Source organism: Engraulis encrasicolus, chromosome 20 (genome assembly GCF_034702125.1).
Source record: "Engraulis encrasicolus isolate BLACKSEA-1 chromosome 20, IST_EnEncr_1.0, whole genome shotgun sequence".
NCBI lineage: Eukaryota > Metazoa > Chordata > Actinopteri > Clupeiformes > Engraulidae > Engraulis > Engraulis encrasicolus.
In genome coordinates this window covers 49,512,273-49,533,067 of record NC_085876.1, presented here as the reverse complement: position 1 = coordinate 49,533,067, position 20,795 = coordinate 49,512,273, and the positions used below count along the sequence as shown (strand labels likewise).

Genomic DNA, 20,795 nt, shown 5'->3' with positions numbered 1-20,795 from the left:
GCACGAAGTGTCCCGGTTTCAGACTACAAAAATCTGGTCACCCTAAAATTGCTACAAGTCTGTATTTTATTTTGCAAAATAGAGGGGGAAATGTAACTGGTTCTTGTGTGGCATGAACAGCATTCACTAGAGCTTGGATGTTGCTCAACTACCTCCGTACCTAAATCCTCATAATGATCAACTTGTTGTGTGATATTATAAATTGTGTGAACAAATGGAAAAAGTCTGTGATAAAAAAGAGCCAATATGTTTCATACATACAGTCTTAAAAAGGAGAGAAAAGCGGAGGCCATCCTGTAACGCTTTATTGTATCTTGTCATGTTCTTCAACAGATATCCATTCCCTGATGTGGAGACATGGCTGTGAGGCTGTCAGAACGGCAGACGGTTCTCTACAGTTTGTCAAGGGTGTTGATGAATACAGCTACGATGGCATCGATTTCCTCTCCTTTGATGATGATTCGCTGCAGTGGGTGGCACCAGTCCCTGAGGCTTTTCTAACGAAACATAACTGGGAAGGAGTGCCATTCCTGCACCTGCACACCAAGAGCTACCTGGAGAAGGAGTGTGTGGAGTGGCTGGACAAGTTCCGAACATATGGAGACAGTGAACTTACAGAAAACCAAAAACATTGTAGGTTCCTCCAGTAGCATCAGTACCAATGTTTTCCTGAAGTTGGAAGCCTTGACATTACACTGTAAAAATGATGACAATAAATGATCTTTTCTTTTGTTTGGTTTGCCAGATCCCCCACAGATTCATCTTTTTGCCAGAAACGGGAGACCTCATGGTAGATACCTGTTGACATGCCTGGCCACAGGCTTCTACCCGAAGGACATCAAGATCAGCATCCTGAAGAATGATTGGCCTGAGAAGGATGGCCACCCAAGCGATGTCTTGCCTAACGGAGATGGAACCCACCAGATCAGAGTGACCATCATAGCGGAGAAAGACGAAATAAACATGTATAGATGTAAAATAGAACACAGGACCCTGGACAAACCCATTATAGGTACACAACCGTGGCTTAAATTTTCCTTTTTATTATTTACATACCTTCAAACTCAGGAGGGTTGAAAAAGGTGACAAACTATCGCGACTTCAAGTATTGGCAGAGGACGCGCTCAACTTCTTGGAAAACCGAAAAGCTTTTGGGTGCGAGATAAAAAGCGTCAACTTAAGGAAGAAGAAATCCGCACTCACAAACTGCGTCTCATTATTTATTTATATTACCACCATGTCCAAAAAGCAAACGCGTTTCGGCTAACAAGCCTTCATCAGTGCGTGGTACCCGCGACCACCCACCATGCACTGCCTTGGCCTTTTTATTTACTGTATGCTGAACTGAAGGACTCGTAATTCAGGACTGTAACCCAGGACTTTTTACTGCAAGGGTTTTTTTTTATGAGTGTGTGTGTATGCAACATTAGACACCACAAGGACACCTTAATTTCCTTCGGGATTAATACAATTACTCTACTCTACTCTAAAATCCCTAATGGTGCCTTTAACTAACATTAACATGGATGTTTCTGACGTGCACATTAAGCTTCTTTGTTGCTCTTTGCAGTTGGAGAAGTTTTGATTGAAGAACCCTCAATGATTATAGGGATCGTTGGTGGAGTGTTGCTACTCATTACTGGTGTTGTGGTCATCATTGGCAGAAACAGAGGATGGTTCAGTAAGTTCTGTATCCAATAGAATGAGACCAAAGCAAATGAATATTGAATATTGAATTTGTCACTGCTCGTCCAACAATTAGACGTCTAAATTACACGTCTAAAAATGACACATTTCTTATGTGACAGAATCAGGTGAAGATTATCAGCTAAATGTGGTTGTGGTGCGCTGTGATGGACCGGCACCTATTAGCCATTGTTATAAATCTCTACCACAGTGGGTTTACATACAGTGTTGAATCTCGCCCTCCAACCCGTGCCTGCAGTTCACCTAGGGAGCGCTGTCGAGACAGCAGAGCTCATAAGGCTGGCGCTAATAACTTGACATTGTGCTCGCTGTCGGCTGAAACTTGACAATATTACTGTAAGTTCTGAGAAACCAATGTGGATTTTAATGAAATGTAAAATAAGCTGGGAGTTGTGTCCTTCTGATTTCCTACAGCTTTGGCATTTATGAGTCAGGCTCCGCTAGCATCTTGCTAATAAAATTGCTCTACGGCCGTCGTGATCACAGCAATGCAGTCGGCCGACCAATCCAAACGCAGTCTGTGAAGCCACTCGTGACGTCATATTGACAGTAAAGACGTATTTTACAAAGATCAAGCGAGTTTAAACATTCAAACTAAGTGCTGTTCGAAAGGATAATCTATCCTGCCTTTTGGAAAAATAAATTGAAACGATGATACCAATTCTCTCCCAAAGCAATGGCAGCATCGTGGTTGAGCTCCATGGGACCACAGCCTCTGCGCTCCTTGGCGCTCCTCTGCGCTGTCTGGATGGCGCCACTTAGTGGACAGTACCACCCGGAAAAAGTTGCGAGATTCCTCTCTCGTACTACCCATAAACACTCTCTGTCTCTACTTTCCATTCATTTACGAGGCTCAAAGTTGCTCAATACTTCATTCAGCAGATTCACGGGGTTGCTGACATGTAAAAGAGGCATAGAGAACTTTGCTAGTGCACAGTTAGTTTAGAAACGGGCCCGTTTGTAGAGGCTGTCACAGCCCAAATTTGAGCCTCGTAAATGGGTGGAAAGTAGAGATTTATAACAATGGCTAATAGGTGCCGGTTCATCACAGCGGAAGCCAAATTTCAACCAGCTCTTGGAATTCTGACTAGCGCTTGGGATTCGTAATGCAGCACACGTATGGAGTTGAGGTATGTGGCCAGAGTTAGCCCTCAGCATCATGGTTTAACACTAAGACATTTAACACTGGATCTCCCCTTTAAATCATTTTAGCAATGGATCAAGATACAGAGGAGGATGTGGAGTCTGTGGACCAAGACCAAGACAAACCCGTAAGCAGCTAAGCAACAGGTGATATATATATATTTTTTACAAACATTTTTTAGCCAGACTAAACGTGAGATGTGAATATTTAGTCTGGCCCTGATCAATGAGACATTGGAAGATTGTTGATGGTAACAACCCATTGCTTTTCAAACTGTGTCTGTGCCTATTGGCCAACACTTTGTCGTCACTCCCTCAAAACCCTGTCCGCTTTGCATCCAAAGACTCAAAACAAATCTCCTGCGTTGTGATTGGTCCGCCAGTTTCACAGCCTGGGGCATTGTTCGAGGCTAGACCCACTCGCAGGCAAAACTAATTTTTTTTTGCCGTTGGAGGGTGGTGCTACTTAACTAGGCTAGTTTCCCCACATATTGAGGGAAGGTGTTAATTTTGCCCCATTTTGCCTATTATAGGCCTACTGTAAATTAAATTAGGCCTACTGCTCTTCTAGCCAATCATACTCATTGGATCTTATTTTAGTGGCAGAGATGCATAGAGGGAGGCGACCTACGTGGGAGCAGCAACAATCCTTTCTCCAGGAGCAGGAGCGCAGGCAGACGGACCTCCTTCGTCAACTGGCAAGGGAGTCTGCTGACCACCAGGAGCAGTTGGTTGGAGCCATTCTGGGGGTCGTTTCTCGACAGTGCCTTTGCTAACGACTTTAGCCATTTTGTTCGTTCTTAAGACCAACGTTGTAACCAAGGTCTTGAGTTGGTCTTAAGTTGTTCTTAAGTTGTTCTTAAGTTGGTCTTGCGTCTAAAGACCAACTGAAGACCAACTTAAGACCAACTCAAGAGCAACTTACGACCAACTCAAGACCGACTTAAGACGGTTAGCAACGACAAGAATCGAGAAACGGAGTCCTGGACAGCAATGCCAGGAGGATGGACAGCAATGCCAGGAGGATGGACAGCAATGATAGGACCCTGGACAACAATGACAGGACCCTGGACAGCAATGCCAGGATGATGGCCATGCTGTGGAAGAGTCTCCAGCACCAGCACCAGCACCCAGGGAAGCAAGGGCGGGACAAAGGGGCCACTTGCCCTGAGCCCAGGGAAAGAGGGAGCCCAGAATATGGTCCTCATTAAGGTGTATGTATTGGGTTTTGGGGCCCTTTCAGATGTATTTGTCCCGGGCCCAGTCAAAGCTGTCAGCAGCCCTGCCAGCATCAGTACCTTTGCCCCACCTCTACCCTAGTTCCTACCCCCTGAGAAATCATGAATAAAACAGAAAGCTTAACCCACACATTTGTCTGTCACATCTCTACAAAACTTAAACTAGGCAAACTTCTGGTCATTATGATGTTTATAACACACAGTGGTGAAAAGTGCAGCTTTTTTAAAATAAAAATGTAATGAGTATAGTATAGTAGTATAACATAATTCAACCGACCAAGTGCCGTTCTGTCATGCAATAGCAGCCTTGATCAGTTTAAATCAGGCTTCCCCGCTAATCATAGCACTGAAACGGCCCTCATTAAAGTTTTAAATGACATATACATTAACGTTGATGCTTGCAAATCATCAGTCCTGGTGCTTTTGGATCTAAGTGCGGCATTTGACACAGTCGACCACGACATACTACTGTATCGACTCGGACATTGGGTGGGTCTCTCAGGTGCAGTTATCGAGTGGTCTTATCTACAACAAAGACGTTTCTCTGTTGCAATAGGAAGCCATACCTCTTCACAGATGTACTTGAACTGTGGGGTACCCCAGGGGTCCATTCTAGGGCCACTACTATTTCAACTTTATATGCTGCCTCTAGGGCAAATTATGAAACAAATCAGATAAATACCATAGCTATGCGGACGACACACAACTTTACCCAGCCATGTCAACTAATGACTATGCCCCCCTTCAATCTCTTTATGACTGTATCGGCCAAATAAATAACTGGATGTCTGAAAATGTTCTCCAACTGAGCACAGAGAACATAATTGTACTTGGAACAAAGAAGGAAAGGGTTAAGATTGCCACTATGCTTGAAACTAAAGGTTTTAAATCTATCATTATCGATAGAGAACTCAATTTTAACAGTCACGTGAAAGCAATTGCTAAGTCTGCATTCTATCATCTCAAAATCATTTCTAAACTTAGGGGTCTTATCTCTAAACAAGATCTAGAAATACTAGTGCATGCATTCATTTTAAGACCCGATGTTGTTCATTTAACCCGATGTTGCTAATCCACCGCATACAAGTTGATGTCACCCACTTGCAAGCTCTATTTGCTCTTAAACTCTCAGGCTGTTCTTGTAGCCTCTTCAAGAGTTGGCACCTTGATAAACGTGTTAATGATTGACGACGCCACCATTCCCTTACAAAACATTTCTCATGAACTTAATGACGGTGGCCTTGTGGACGCCAAACTGGTTCGCCACGACCCTACATTCACAGCAACTCTCCAATTTGTACACTACAATGGACACTCTCATAATCCAAGGTATGGGCGTACGTACAGGCTTGTCCGATGGTTTTATGAAAGGTCTGACCATTTCACATAAATTCATAAACAACCTTCTAGACATTGGGAAATGTTCCCTACACTGCTCATTGCTAACTTCAAGCAGTACAACCCTTTCCCACCAATCCTCAGGCCTACTCTGGACTCTCATCCAGTAGCTGCGGTCAACTTGGGGCATCGGTTGCCCCGAATACGTCCGTATCGGGCTTGGTGTCAAACACAAAAAATTGCGTTGTAGCTGACCTATCTCCTCTAACAACAAAAGCAGGGCTAGCATAGTGCCCCTGATGTAGCTTACATCATCCAGGTTATAACAAAACTGTGCATTAAACGAACCCTCCTATTGAGATGCATCTTGTTTTATACACTGGTAGGTTATTTGACAGCTCTGTTACCCGAGCAACAGTCACCATGGAGCATTTGTATTCTGCCTGCCTGGACGTGTGTCGTTCTAATAGCATAGTTTTAGTAAAAGACCTATGAAGTGTGAAGAAAGTGTGTTTGGGAATGGATTAAATGACGTCTTCAGATATAGCCTGCATGTTTTCCGAAACAACGGTTGTTGTGTCAGAGGTGCGATAAAATGGCAAAATGACAGAAAAGGACCAGTGTTGCCAGATTGGGCTGTTTCCTGCCCAATTGGGCTGCTTAGGATGGCCGTGTGCGGGTAAAAATGGCATTTAGCAGAAAAACCCGCCCAGTTTTTGTCATAGAAATCAATAGAATTGGGTGGGATTTTTTGCTTCCAGGCGGGTTTTGAGCATTGTTTGGGCTGGAAATCATCAGCCTCATCTGGCAACCCTGAAAATGACCTCTGTCAATAGCCTACAACAGCTTGACAAAACAGGTGTGTGCTACTGTCCAATTGAATGACAAATCTGAGCATAGAGAATGAAATCATCCAATGCGATTAGGTCTACACAATGTCCTTTAGCATGTAGACCCGACCAGATCGGAGTATTCCACATTCTGTTTATAATCGGAGTAGGCCTAATGCGTAATCCAAATTATTAATGTGCATGTAACCGCACCCAATGTGTAATTCTGTGCAGTTCTGTAATTGCGTTAAGTGGCTAAAAAGGTTGGAAAGTGAGTGACTAAAAAATGGTGCTATTATGGGCTTTGCCCGCAGGTACATTTTGAAATGGGCTTTTACTAGCAGACTATAAATACAGTGTGGCATTTAGAGGGAGACTGCTCTGCAACTGCAACTGGGCCCACGGACAGTTTACCTGCCAGTAGGGCTGGGTTCAAAAGATCGAATCGCGATCCAATATCGATTCATGGTCAAAACGTGTGATATCGATTCACAACTTAGTGGATCGATCTTTTGCAGATGATTATAGGTGCTATTTTCTCAACCACATCCTTTAGCTGAATGCATGAATGAATGAATCTTCCACATTCATGTAGGCTACATGCACAAATACACATGGCTTATTCAAGTAAATATTGCCAGTATTTCCCCACCTTTCTCTCTCATACCAAGTTTTCCACCTCTTTCTCTCATACCAAGGCATTTCATGTTTGTGTGGGCATGAAAGGCTGAGATATTTAGGTTTTTAGAGCCAGTCTTAGAATTCTACATATAGATGGGTTAAAGTGACAACCCAGCAATACAGAAGATCGATATTGAATCGAATCGAATCGAATCAGATCGTGGATCGAATTGGATCGTGACCTCCTGGATCGGAATCGAATCGATCCAGGACATTTAGATCGATTCCCAGCCCTACCTGTCAGCCCTTGCAGCAGAGAATACCACCATGTCATCAGCTACAGTATGCAGCAGTTATAGGGATGCTAACCTGACATTTCTCGTGTATGAAGGGTTGTTGTGTCCCCCAAAAATGTCTTTTTGTGGTGGGTATACTGTGTATTTGAGCAATTTTTGTGGTGGTTATACTGTATGTATTTGTGCTATTCTAAATAATGGATCAATCAATTTTAGTTGAGTATAGTGAAATCCCTGACATTTTGAAGTGGGTATACTGTGTGTGTATACGTGCGTTCTGCGTAGACTACACCACTGTCAACAACCCTGCCTTGGCCTAATGGTAGGGCACTGGGTTGCAGGTTCCATTTCGGCTCGGGTCATTTTCCAAACCTCCCCCGTCTCTCTCACCCGCTCATTTCCTGTCCCTCTGTACTGTTCTGTCACAATAAAGGCATAAAAAGGCCCAAAAAATATATTTTAAAAAATGTTTTAAAAAATAGGCCAACTAATTCATCACCATCAATAATCCCCTTAACAAATAAGCATGGTGAAACCAATGAGACAAACCAATGGCAGAATGGCGACACCTTGTGGACAGGTAAACACATGGCAAGCTCAGAAATCCACATAGAATTTGACAACATGTGTGGAGACTAACTAGTACATGACCTGAGTTGGGTAAGGGCACAGTTAGCTTTTACGTTGGCCAACGTAGTAGTTTGCTATATTTATAAATACACATAGGAAGATGTGTTAGCCTAGAAAATACATTATCCTTCCTGTTTCGCATTCTTGGGCACATCCATACCTGTGCACTGAAGCACACCGGTAGTGCTGATCCTGTGGTACGGCAAGTTTACCTGTTGGACTGGAAAAATCTGTACCTTCACAGATCACAGCAGTCCAATGTAGGCTATTTACAGGGCGTGTTACGACATCACAGTACTCAGTTGGTCTTGCCAGTGGACTCGACATTTTCCTTGTTTAGGCGAGGTGAGGCGGAGGTTGTCAAAATCAACAAAGGGTCACCTACAAAGTCAAGAAAAGTGACAGGATCCACTTCGCTCGACCCAGGATGGGGCCTGGGACCCTTTTCGTGGTTTGTGCGATTGTCTCGACGTGTTTGGGTAAGGAACTGACTTTAAAATAATTTAAGGCTGGGGGCAGCAAAGTGAAAGTAAAATGGACAAACACCTGTACGGGTGTAATTTGTCTACTATTTTACATTCAGGTGGATTGTACCTCAGATGGTTCTCACACCTTATGTTAGAAGTTATGATATTAGAAGGACTATCCTTTGTTATGTCTTATTGGTGCATTTTATTCACTTCAATAATAACAACAACAACAACAAGAACAATAATAGCAATAACAATCATCGTTATTATTATTACTATTATTATCATTTTTATTATTAAATGTGTTAATATAGCACTTTTTATAAGAAAGTCATTTCCGTTATAACTCAACACTACTTGGAAATGAGATAGCGTAAACAACACGTTTTATGATGGTAACAGCACATTTATAACACTGTGTCTTAACGTGTTAACCTCTTAGCGCAGAGCCTATGTTATAACCTTACTGTCACCGAAATTGTAATGTCTATGTCTTAATCTGTTACTTAAGGCTCTTGGCACTGTCATTGGAATGTTGTTATGATGTAGTTGAGTATTGTCAGCAAATAGTGAATAGGCCCGTTGCCGACCCCATCTGCAGTAAGTGGCTACGGAGGGCCAAACATGGATAGAGATTTGGCTGACTTGATTTCCTCCTTTGATGATTCCAGAGCCTATGTAGGTGCCCTGGGGCTACAAGCATGACCTCCTTTAGATTGACCTTGGAATGGATAATTGGACATTGGAATGGATAATAAGGCAATACAGGTAGAGGCAGATAGTACAGGCTCCTATACTACAAAGCTGGTTCAGGAGAAGTTAAGAGGGTAAGTCTTCTAATAAAAGAGCCTGGAGTCCTCATTTCCTTAAGAAAAGCTCTCGTATTAGATTATTTATCTCTTAACTTAACCTTAACTTATCTTTACTTTATTCTTTATTTCTTTACAATGTTACTGCTGCTGTACTCATTTGTCTGCAGTAAAATTTGAGAAAGTCTCATTTAGTAAGCCCAAGTGGAGATGAAAATGCACCACTGGATCCCCCTTTCCGGCACCTATGAGTCCCATGTCATGTATAATGTTTACTAGAAGCTAGTTCTTTGTCTTAGCAAGATGACCAAAGTCTCAAGACGCACTGTACTGAGAGTGTGTTGTCTAACCGGTCTGTGTAAATTCCTAGTGGTACTTATTTCCTTGTTGCATTTTCTACATACTACAAGCACCACAGTGAAACGGTAGATGCACCATGGGCAAAGCTCAAGGTTGTAGGTGGAATCATAGGTGCCAAAGGGGGGCAGACAGAAGCAAGCTATAGCTACACTGATAGAGGGGTGAGATTGGAGGACAAATTCCTATGGCCGCTAGGGCTAGATCCACCTAGGCAAGACTGAGTATATTGTATTTTCTTCTGCCATGGTTTCACTGACTTATTATTGGTATCTAATCATACATGTATGGCAAAATAATCGGAAAATCAGTGGTAGCCTATTTAGCTAGGTAGGCCTATTAAATAAATTGCACGACCATTAATTTCACCTGTAGCAATGGATTGTAGTTAGTGAAGCGCACTCCCGCTGGACTATTACACTAGAGTGTATCCAGGCTGAAAGGTCTGTCCACTGACTTGTATATGGTACTATAATACTGTATGTGCCATAATTAGGGTGACCAGATTTTTGTAGTCTGAAACTGGTACACTTCGTGCGTGACTGAAGGACAATATTTGGCGGGCAGGTCTGGGGGTCCTCCCCCAGGAAAATCTGTATTTTTTAGATGCAATTTCCTGCATTCTAATCAATTTTAGAGGGAGGAATGACAAATAGCAACTGACTCCTTCAGACTTTCTATACAAGCGCTGGCTGCCATTAATTGTGGCAGGTAAACATGTAATCTTTTCCATATATTTATCCTGATAGACATGGCGCAATGTGGGTGAACGGGAGCCTTTCAAGTATGTAGCGTGGAAGTTATGCTGAAAAACTGAATGAAACTGAAAACTGGGGATCGGTTTATGGATTCCTGATTCAGACCAGAAATGTCTATGGATGTTTTTGAGGAGACTTCTAAAACAAACCTGTCACAATGGTGTTTTTATTTTATTTTTTTAATCCACATTTAGTATTATGTATATGGATGTAACACAGGCAGGGAAGCCGACAAGGGGGGACAAAGGGGTCAGTTGTCCCGGGCCCAGGGTGATGGGGGGCCCCATAATTCTGTCCTCATTACATTGAATAATGGGTGGGGGGCCCTTTCAGATGATTTTGTCCTAGGCCCAGCCAATGCTGTCAGCGGCCGTGAACAAAGGCCTTAAAAATTAAGATTGATCTAAGCTTCAATATACTTCTTAATAATAGTAGCAAGACTGTATGAGATTTGGTTCATGTAAATAGAAGCATAATAGAGCACCTGTCGGACTCAGGAAGTGCAATGACTGAATTTCAAACTAAAGGGAGAATAGCACCATAACCGCAACTTTTCTACCACAACTGCTTTGTCTAATCATGAAAATATTATTACATTTCTTTTTGTTTAACTACAATTTAGCTAATGACTTAAATACTCTTTTCAGTAGCATCAAGGTGGAATTCGATGTTTTGTTTACTCGTCTGTGGAGGTCATACTGTAAATTAAAGGAAGGTCACTTGACAAGCATTTTATCTTGAGCTCAGCCATTGATTACCTTTTCATTTTTCTCTTCAAAGCTGATGTGGAGCCAAAAAGGCACTCCCTGTACTATGTGTACACAGTACTGTCACAGCCCGTCTCTGCTCCTGGCATCTTTGAGTTCACTGCCATGGGACTACTAGACGACAGGAAGATTGACTACTACAACAGCGAGGACAAGGTCAAGATTCCTGAACAGGATTGGATTAAGAGGGCAGTTCCTGCAGACTACTGGGAGAAGGGCACCGCATCACGCAAGAGTAAAGAGCAGTGGTTCAAAGTCAACGTCAACATCCTGATGGAACGGATGAGGCACAACTCAAGTGGTAAGTACCAAATTGCTACAAGTTTGTATTTTAGGGGAAATATAACTGATTCTTTTGTGACATGAGTAGTATATTTACAGGTGCCTGGATGTTGCTCAACTATTTCTGTACCGAAATCCTCATAATGATCAGCTTGTTGTATAATAAATCGTGTGAACAAATAGGCTAGAAAAAAATCACGAACCGGAACCAGGACCTTTTTAAAGATTCTTCACCATTGCTGGCCTATTGACCCCTTTAGAGTTTGTAAACAGATATGGCGTAATTTGGCTGCATGTGCATCGCTACCTCAGAATGGACCATGCTCCGTTCACTTGTACAGAGACTCGACAGGTGAATGTCCTCAGTCCCGTCATTAGTTTAATGTCTTGTAACAACAAACATTTCATGCTTTTGGAATAGCCTCTTCCCTTTCAAAATAGCATAACATGTGTACTTTTCGGAATCTCTATTTTTTTTATCAACGTACACGCTTCAGAACGGCAGTTTCTCTCTCTTTCTTGTCTGCACCACTGACTTGTATATGAGTCAGTGGTCTGCACTGTCAGCGATTCTGAATGGGTCAACAAATCTAGACGCCCCTAGTGACCACAAATTGAATTGCGGGACAGGGCAAAACATTCCAGTTTCTAACTCCACAAAAAGAAGACAGAAATGCTTAAAATGAAAATAGGGTGTAACATAGCCCAATGTTCCATCAAGCAGCTTCCTTGGCGGAGGTCTGCGCTCTCTGAGTGCTTCTAGTTTTAACTTGTCATTGTATTCCTCAGATATCCATTCCTTGATGTGGAGACATGGCTGTGAGGCTGTCAAAAGGCCAGATGGTTCTCTACAGTTTGTCAAGGGTGTTAATGAATACAGCTACGATGGCAGAGATTTCCTCTCCTTTGACGATGATTCGATGCAGTGGGTGGCACCAGTCGTTGAAGCTCTACAGACCAAACGGAAGTGGGACGGACTGCCAAACCTGAACCAGTACACCAAGGGCTACCTGGAGAAGGAGTGTGTGGAGTGGCTGGACAAGTTCCAAAAATATGGAGACAGTAAAGTTACAGAAAGCCAAAAACAACGTATGTTGTTTCAGTAGCACCAATACCAATGTTTCCCGAAGTTGGAAGCCTTTACATTACATTTTAAAAATAATAGTAAATGATGATCATTTCTTTTTTTGGTTTGGCAGATCCCCCACAAATTCATCTTTTTGCCAAAAATGGGAAACCTCATGGTAGATACCTGTTGACATGCTTGGCCACAGGCTTCTACCCGAAGGACATCAAGATCAGCATCAGCATCCTGAAGAATGATTGGCCTGAGAAGGACGGCCACCCAAGCGATGTCTTGCCTAACGGAGATGGAACCCACCAGATTAGAGTGACCTTCATCGTGGAGAAAGACGAGATACACATGTATAGATGTTTGGTGAATCACAGGACCCTGGACAACCCCATTATAGTGGAATGGGAAACAGGTGACACTGTCTTTCTGGACTATAAGTCTAACATGATTTTACAGTTAATTTCCATACATAATGTATAGATGTAAAGTGGAACACAGGACCCTGCCCAAACCCATTATAGGTACACAATCTTGGTTTAAATTTTCCTTTTCATTATTTACATACCTTCCAACTCAAGAGTGTTGAAAAAGGTGACAAACTATCGCGACCCCGCGACCACACCCACCATGCACTGCATTTTTATTTACTGTATACTGAACTGAAGGACTTGTAATTCAGGACAGCAACCCAGGACTTTTTACAGCAAGGTTTTTTTATGAGTGTGTGTGTATGTAGACACCACAAGGACACCTTAATTTCCTTCAGGATTAATACAATTACTCTACTCTACTCTAAAATCCCTAATGGTTCCGTTAACTAACATTAACATAACATAATGGGTTCGTCCAGGGTCCTGTGAAACATGCATGTTTCTGACGTGCACATTAAGCTTCTTTGTTGCTCTTTGCAGTTGGAGAAGTTTTGGATGAAGAAGCCTCCTCATATGGCGGGGCAATAGCTGTTGCAGTGCTGCTGCTGATCATTGCTGGTGTTGTGGTGTTCTTCATTGGCAGAAAGAAAGGATGGTTCTGTAAGTTCTGTATCCAATAGAATGACACAAAAGAAAATTAACATTGAATATTTAATCTCTCACAGCTAGTCCGACAATTAGACGTCTAAGTTTAAAAACGGCACATTTCTTATGTGGCAGAATCAGGTAGGCAGAGCCGGCCCGCCCATTAGGCAGCCTAATTGTTTGCTAAGGGCGCTGGCCATGAGGGGGCGCCACAGCGCCAGAAATTGGGGAGGGAAAAATATCCTCTATTTTGAAAGGTGGTATCATGTTTTATTTTCTATTCATTTTACCGTTTAGAAATACTTAATTATAATAATAATAACAGTGACGATGATTCTATATTATTTAAGAGTCCCCCTGCCTTTCCACAACCTCCTCAGACTTTATCTGCAGCTTGGGGAGTTGCCCGTTTTTGTTTGTAGTTGTTGTAAATGCGTCATATCAACCAGCCAAGCTGAAATGGACAATGACAATGAGACAATGTCCAAACGTCATTTCTGTCAGGTGCTCAAGGGAAGAAAAAAAGGAAAGAAGAAGAGGAGAAACGCAGCAAATACAGAGGTATGTACTGTAAAGATGATGCCATGATGATTATGTTTCCTGTTACACAAGGAATATTAATTGAGAATTGGGACTCCCAATTTGGGAGGGAAAGTAATTTCATCGCTCCCTGCTGGCAACGTTCCAAGCCCCTGCAACAAATGAATGGGTTTTTTCTTTGAAAAATGACATCTTGGCCCTGACGACGAAGTAGAAGTAGTGGCAGTCATATAATATGCATGGTGGCCCGTTTTATCGAATCGGGTGGTAAAATGTTCGGTTTTTCACTGATCTGAACTGATTTTAATATTCTTTAAAAAGCTAGTACAGAACTACACTGACTGGTATGTGTGACGTGTTTACTCCATGTAATTAGCATAGCCAAATTAGCATAGCCAAACATGATCCAGAGAGGTGGTTACTCGTCACCACAGAAGCCACCATATCTACTAGAGAAGTTAAAACCAAACCAAAATAATCGCGTGTATATATGTGTAATAAGAAGACAACGTGGAACTCACAGGATTACAAGAATGTGAAGATATGCGGAGAACTTGCGTTCATTTGTTTCTCTGTGTTGTCAACGAGGCACGAAGCAGAGCATGCTACGTTTCCGACCAGATTGGCACAATTTCTATTTTTCTTAAAAGGGCAAAAAATGACTCAGGATTTTCACAGGTAGTAGTTCATCCTATTGTGTACGCTGAACAATGTGTCTGGTGTTATAGTTCCTAGTCATATCTTTGTGTGATTTTTTTTTAAAAACTCGTCTATGGGAGTTTCAATAGGGTCGCCCTGGTGTTTGGAACGTAACCGCTAGGATCGCTGTTTTCCACTTTCCCTCCCAATGGCAAACTATTAGCACATCATATTGCTAATCAATAACTACTAGCTAGTGCTAACTGCATCTGTTTATGAAAGCAGGGAGACTTTTCTAGTAGGCTTACAGTACCTGACTGACTTTGATAGCTATAATGGAAATTAATAGTGTAGGCCTATCCTTATCTCCCTCTGTCCATTTATTATCCACCAAGTGGTGTTGCTGTTTAGTAGTAGTAGGGTGGGCCTACCATGTATTTTGACATCTGGCTAGCTTAACTATTTCCTAGGGTTTAATTAGAGATGCACCGAAATGAAAATTTGTGGCTGAAACCGAAACGAATAATAAGTAATCACTTGGCCGAAACCGAAACCGAATATTACAATTCTGTTATAAGTTGTCAAAAGTTAGGGTTTTTACTATTTTTAAATATTGCTTAAATCTATGGCTACAATACATGTTTAGCATGTTTTAAAGAATTTTAAAGAAAATAAATGTGTATTTGAAGTCTTTAAATGCTAGAGTAGAACTGAAATTAGTTTAATTAATTTCCATTTTCAATTCATATTCTATTCGGACTCCGATTCGGCCACTCAATTGACTTTCGGCCGAAAACCGAAAGTGTCTTTTTTTGTGTTTTTGGCCGAATATTTTCTGCGGCTGAATTTTCGGTGCACCTCTAGGTTTAATACTCTGTTAATCAAAATTATATTTATTCGACTGTGTCTACATCAGGCTATGGTTGTAAGCCTGCTGTTCATATTATAGCGTTGAACTTTCCTTCTGTGTACATTCCTATATGCAATAATGATGTAAGTTATCTTAATAATACTTAAGCATCAAGCTCCCCAGCTACCTCCACCCCTGCAACCCAGCCTGGTGACACAGCAGTATCAAGTGGGCCTCCAGCTACCTCCACCCCTGCAACCCAGCCTGGTGACACAGCAGCATCAAGTGGGCCTCCAGCTACCTCCACCCCTGCAACCCAGCCTGGTGACACAGCAGCATCAAGTGGGCCTCCAGCTACCTCCACCCTTGCAACCCAGCCTGGTGACACAGCAGCATCAAGTGGGCCTCCACTTACAGGTACCTCCACCCCTGCAACCAAGCCTGGTGACACAGCAGCATCAAGTGGGCCTATTATATTGCTATTCCACATTTTCCATAAATTCTTAAATAAAACAACAACAAAACAAAGCTAATTGATTTCTTGAGTATATGTACTCTAGTAGTGTATTTTTTTCCGATGCAAGAGGTGCCATCTAATTTCTTGCCTAGGGCGACAAATTGGTTAGGGCCGGCCCTGCAGGTAGGCCTAAAGATTATCTAAATGTGGTTGTGCTGTATATAATTGTACCGTGCATTGTGCCACTAGGACCCCATTTACACTAGGGGTCTGTTCAACATATCGGTATCGGGATACTGTATCGCGGGCCTCTTCAAGATACACATATCGATACGGAGGCGTCCGTATCACGATATTTCATGTGCAACAGAAAATTAGTTTTACAAGTTGCTGAAATTGCATCTGACAGTTTCTCCTTGCTATGCCGTGTAGACCAACTACTTTGTGAAGGCTGTGTTTTAAATGCACTACAGCGTAACTGTTGCCCTAGAGAAAAAACAAAAGTAACATTTAATTATACATGTCGGTTTTCTTAAAAATGTTTAAAAAAAAAAAAAAAAAGAATTAAAACAAAAAAAAGCCTAAAATATCGGGATATACTGTATATCGCCTTGAAGACCAAGTATCGGGATGCACATGTATCGCAATACATATCGTATCGTATCGTGATCCCTGTATCAGGATGCGTATCGTGTCGTGAGATTGTTCCCAATATCCAGCACCACCCCTAGGTTTACACTTTGGGATTTTTTTATGGAGGAGCGTGACAAAGTTTGGAAGTAGATGAAAGGGATTTCTGAAGCAATTGCTTCACCATTAATATTGCTAGATTTTCCATTAATAGTTTGTCCACTATTATAGGAATATATCCATCGCTAGGCTAAGACTATGGTGGGTGGGGGTGCGGTGGGGGTCGCAAAAATATTCCCAAGTCCAAAATGGGGTCCTGAAAAAGTTGAGAAAGTTTGGGAACCACTGCAGTAAGTCATGGTACTTCTCTGTCTCTCCACCAGGTGTCAATATTGCACAGCGCCACAGTGGTCTGCAAGTTGCGACACGGGCAAGCATGCTAAACGGGCAAGCTGGAGTTCCACTCCAAAGACATCGTCAACTACCTGACGGCCGCCAGGAGGCAGGTCTGTGAGAATTATGTTCTTTTGATTTTTCAACTGCCTTTAAAGTAGAAATCCGGTGTAAAATGGCTTAAATGGTGTTAAAACATGATGACGAGGGCTAAGTCTGGGCACATACCTGAACTCCATTCGTGCCTTGCATTGAGAAATCCAGCGCTAGTTATCTGATGCTAACATTAGGCTTTTGCTGTGGTTCACCAGGGCATAGAGGTAGCCATCGTTATGAATCTCGACATTCCATTTACGACACTCAAAGTTGCCCAAAACGTCATTCTGAGGAGTCGCGGGGTTGTTGACATGTAAAACGAGGCATAGAGAACTTAGCCCACAGTTTGTTTAGAAACAATGCCATTCTTACACGCTGCGCCAGGTTGGCCGATATAGCCAACGCCAGAGTCAGTTTACTAGAGACTGTCCACATGTTCTCTCACTACTTTTCCGGGTGGTACTGCACTCTAGGGGTGCCAGCGGGTGAGTGCAGACTCCATTCGGATAAATGGGCTGCGCTCTCTCGCCAGCGCCCTCTAGGTGAACTGCAGGCATGGATTAACACACTGGACAGTCTCTAGTAAACTGACTCTGGCGTTGGCTATATCGGCCAACCTGGCGCAGCCTGTAAGAATGGCCCTGTTTCTAAACAAACTGTGGGCTACCAAAGTCCTCTAATTTACGCCTTGTTTTACATGTCAACAACTCTGCGACTCTACAGAATGAAGTTTTGTGCATCTTTGAGCGTCGTGAATGGGTGGAAAGTGGAGATTTGTAACGATGGCTACTTCTATGTCCTGCAGAACCACAGTAAAAGCCCAATGTTTGCATCGGCTAACTAGCACTGGACCTCAGATTGCTGGGGACGTATGGAGGTGAGGTATGTGGCAAAAGTTCGCATTCAGCATCACATGTTAACACTACGTGTTAACACAGCACATATCACGCCGGATTTCTCCTTTAACACAGTCCAGTCACTGCTACATAAAGGAGTGGAGACAGGGCTAGTTACCTGGATCACAGACTATCTTGTAGAGCGGCCCGAGTTCCTCAGACTGAGTAACTTCACATCAAATACTGTGGTTAGCAGCACTGGAGCTCCACAAGGAACGGTGCTCTCCCCAGTGTTGTTCACCCTGTACACCACTGACTTCAGTTACAATTCAGAGATCTGCCACATTCAAAAGTTTTCAGAAGACACCGCCATTGTGGGATGTATAAAAGATGGAGAGTAGGGTGAGTACAGAGGGCTGATTGAGAACTTCATCACATGGTGCAGGAACAACCAGCTGCAGCTGAATACCACCAAAACCAAAGAGATGGTGGTAGCATTAGGAAGAGAGATGCTGGTCGCCTTGACAAGCTGGGGAGGAAAGCTGGATCTGTTGTAGGCACAGAACTGGAGGCTCATACTACCATAGCTGATAAGAGGACACTGAGCAGATTGGACTCAATAATGGACAATTAGGTATAATCACGCCTTGCACTCTGTCTTTGCCCAACAAAGAAGCCTATTTAGCTCCAGATTCCATGCCATCTCCTGCAAGACAGACAGGCTGCCAAGGTCCTTTGTTCCCAGGGCCGTCCAGCTATTTAATAGTTCATAAAAGAATGACACAGAGAGAGAGAGAGATTGTCATAGGTGACTGGACAGCATAACTATCTCTAGCCTACCGGCTGCTGATCTGCCAAATCCCATCCCCCACCATCTGCGCCTGCTATCTGCCTTGTCTGCTGATCAACACCCCCCTCACATTACTGCACAGAGACTCTTAATACCGTATGTGAATGTTTAATATGTGTAAATGAATTTGTATGCAACTAGACAGCTGAGTTTCCTTTGGGATTAATACATTCCACTCTACTCTACTCTACCTACAGATGGAGCACATAGTGGAGAAGTGCCGCGGCGCACTCAGCATGTACATGCAGCCCAGGCACCCCAGCCCACACAGGGTAAGATGTCCACCGTGTGTGTGTGTGTGTGTGTGTGTGTGTGTGTGTCTGTGTGTGTGTCTACATGCAGCCCAGGCACCCCAGCCCACACAGGGTAAGATGATGACCACCATACGCTTTTTTAAAACAGTTCTGTCAGAACTGTTCTGGCTTCATAAATATTCATGAAAGTTGGCGGGGGGTGACGGTACTGGTTTGGTACGCGTTTACATGGCAAATTTCCTACAGTAGGTGAGCAGTTGCCCCGAGTGGCTGCGTGAACACTATGGCCAGGATTTCATGCCATGGTTAATATTACAAGCGAAGGAGTCCTCATCAAAAATAATCAGTTCCCGAACGCACCTAGCCAACTTCACCCGCCATTGATACTCTCCCGGCATTTGAGAGCTCGTGGTAGCTCCCGCGTTTGGTCCATCTCTTTGCCCACAGTTTGGTTGGCCCTGTTATAGCCACATGTTTCCATATATTCGCAAAGTCAACTCTCTGTTTTTTTTATTTTGGCCGCTGGCGGATGGGGCTAGTTTACAAGGATAGTTTCTCCACACATTGAGGGAAAGTGTTAATTTTTCCCCATTTTGCCTATTATAGGCCGACTGTAAATTCAATTAGGCCTACCGCTATTCTAGCAAATCATACTCATTGGATCTTATTTTAGTGGCAGGGATGCATAGAGGGAGGCAACCTACGAGGGAGCGCCGACAGACGGACCATCATCGTCCACTGGCGAGGGAGTCTGCTGAGCGCCAGGAGCGGCTGGTTGGAGCCATCCTGGACAGCAATGCCAGGAGGATGGACAGCAATGCCAGGAGGATGGACAGCAATGCCAGGATCCTGGACAGCAATGCCAGGTTGATGGACAGCTATGCCAGGAGGATGGACAGCTATGCCAGGATGATGGACAGCAATGCCAGGATGATGGACAGCTATGCCAGGTTGATGGACAGTAATGGCAGGATGATGGCCATGCAGTGGGAGAGTCTCCTGCAACCTGCACCAGCACCCAGGGAAGCAAGGGCGGGACAAAGGGGCCACTTGCCACGAGCCAGGCCTCCCCGTTAATCATAGCATTGACACAGCCCTCATTGAAGTTTGACATGACATACACATTACCGCTGATGCTGGCAAATCATCAGTCTGGGTGCTTTTGGATCTAAGTGCGGCATTTGACACAGTCGACCACAACATACAACTGTATTGACTCGGGCATTGGGTGGGTCTCTCAGGTGCAGTTATCGAGTGGTTTAAGTCTTATCTACAACAAAGAAGTGTATCTGTTGCGATAGGAAGCCATACCTCTTCACTGATGTACTTGAACTGTGGGGTACCCCAGGGGTCCATTTTAGGGCCACTCCTATTTCACCTTTATATGCTGCCTCTGGGGCAAATTGTGGGGGGGAAAATCAGTTAACTACCATAGCTATGCGAACGACACGCAACTTTACCTAGCCATGTCACTTAATGACTATGCCCCCCCCCCCCCCTTCAATCTCTTTATGACTGTAACGGCCAAATAAACAACTGAATGTCTGAACATTTTCTCCAACTGAGCACAGACAAGACTGAGATAATTGTATTTGGAACAAAGAAGGAAATGGTTAAGATCGCCACTGTGCTTGAAACTAAAGGTTTTAAAGCAAAGGATAATGTTGAAAATCTTGGTGTCATTATCGATAGTGAACTCAATTTTACGTCAGGTGAAAGCAATTGCTAAGTCTGCATTCTATCATCTCAAAATCATTTCTAAACTTAGGGGTCTTATGTCTAAACAAGATCTAGAAATACTAGTGCATGCATTCATTTCAAGTAAGATTGACTACTGCAACAGCCTCTTCACATGCCTCCCCATGAAGACTATTATCACCTTGTTTTAGTAATATAATTTCAAAACTTACCAT

The 20,795-nt window shown here is 43.2% G+C and overlaps 3 protein-coding genes across 3 annotated transcripts in view; 2 read left to right on the top strand and 1 right to left on the bottom strand.

The window, feature by feature from the left end:
- LOC134436766 (class I histocompatibility antigen, F10 alpha chain-like) overlaps positions 1-3,591 on the top strand; it is a 5,215-nt gene extending 1,624 nt beyond the window's left edge. The window contains exons 3-7 of the mRNA XM_063186116.1: positions 334-633; positions 746-1,012; positions 1,571-1,681; positions 2,920-2,997; positions 3,457-3,591. Coding sequence (XP_063042186.1) covers positions 334-633; positions 746-1,012; positions 1,571-1,681; positions 2,920-2,990 — 749 coding nt within the window. The 3' untranslated portion in view covers positions 2,991-2,997; positions 3,457-3,591. The remainder of the gene's footprint in view (positions 1-333; positions 634-745; positions 1,013-1,570; positions 1,682-2,919; positions 2,998-3,456) is intronic.
- prrt1 (proline-rich transmembrane protein 1) overlaps positions 1-20,795 on the bottom strand; it is a 41,621-nt gene that overhangs the window by 9,469 nt on the left and 11,357 nt on the right. The gene's annotated exons all lie outside the window — the stretch shown is intronic.
- Positions 8,073-19,959, top strand: LOC134436764 (class I histocompatibility antigen, F10 alpha chain-like). Its single transcript, XM_063186115.1, has 10 exons — positions 8,073-8,282; positions 10,978-11,265; positions 12,036-12,335; positions 12,446-12,733; positions 13,233-13,352; positions 13,842-13,898; positions 15,535-15,783; positions 16,837-16,959; positions 18,826-18,900; positions 19,556-19,959. Exons 1-10 carry the CDS (start codon positions 8,231-8,233, stop codon positions 19,957-19,959), a joined length of 1,956 nt encoding a protein of 651 aa, XP_063042185.1. The 5' UTR covers positions 8,073-8,230.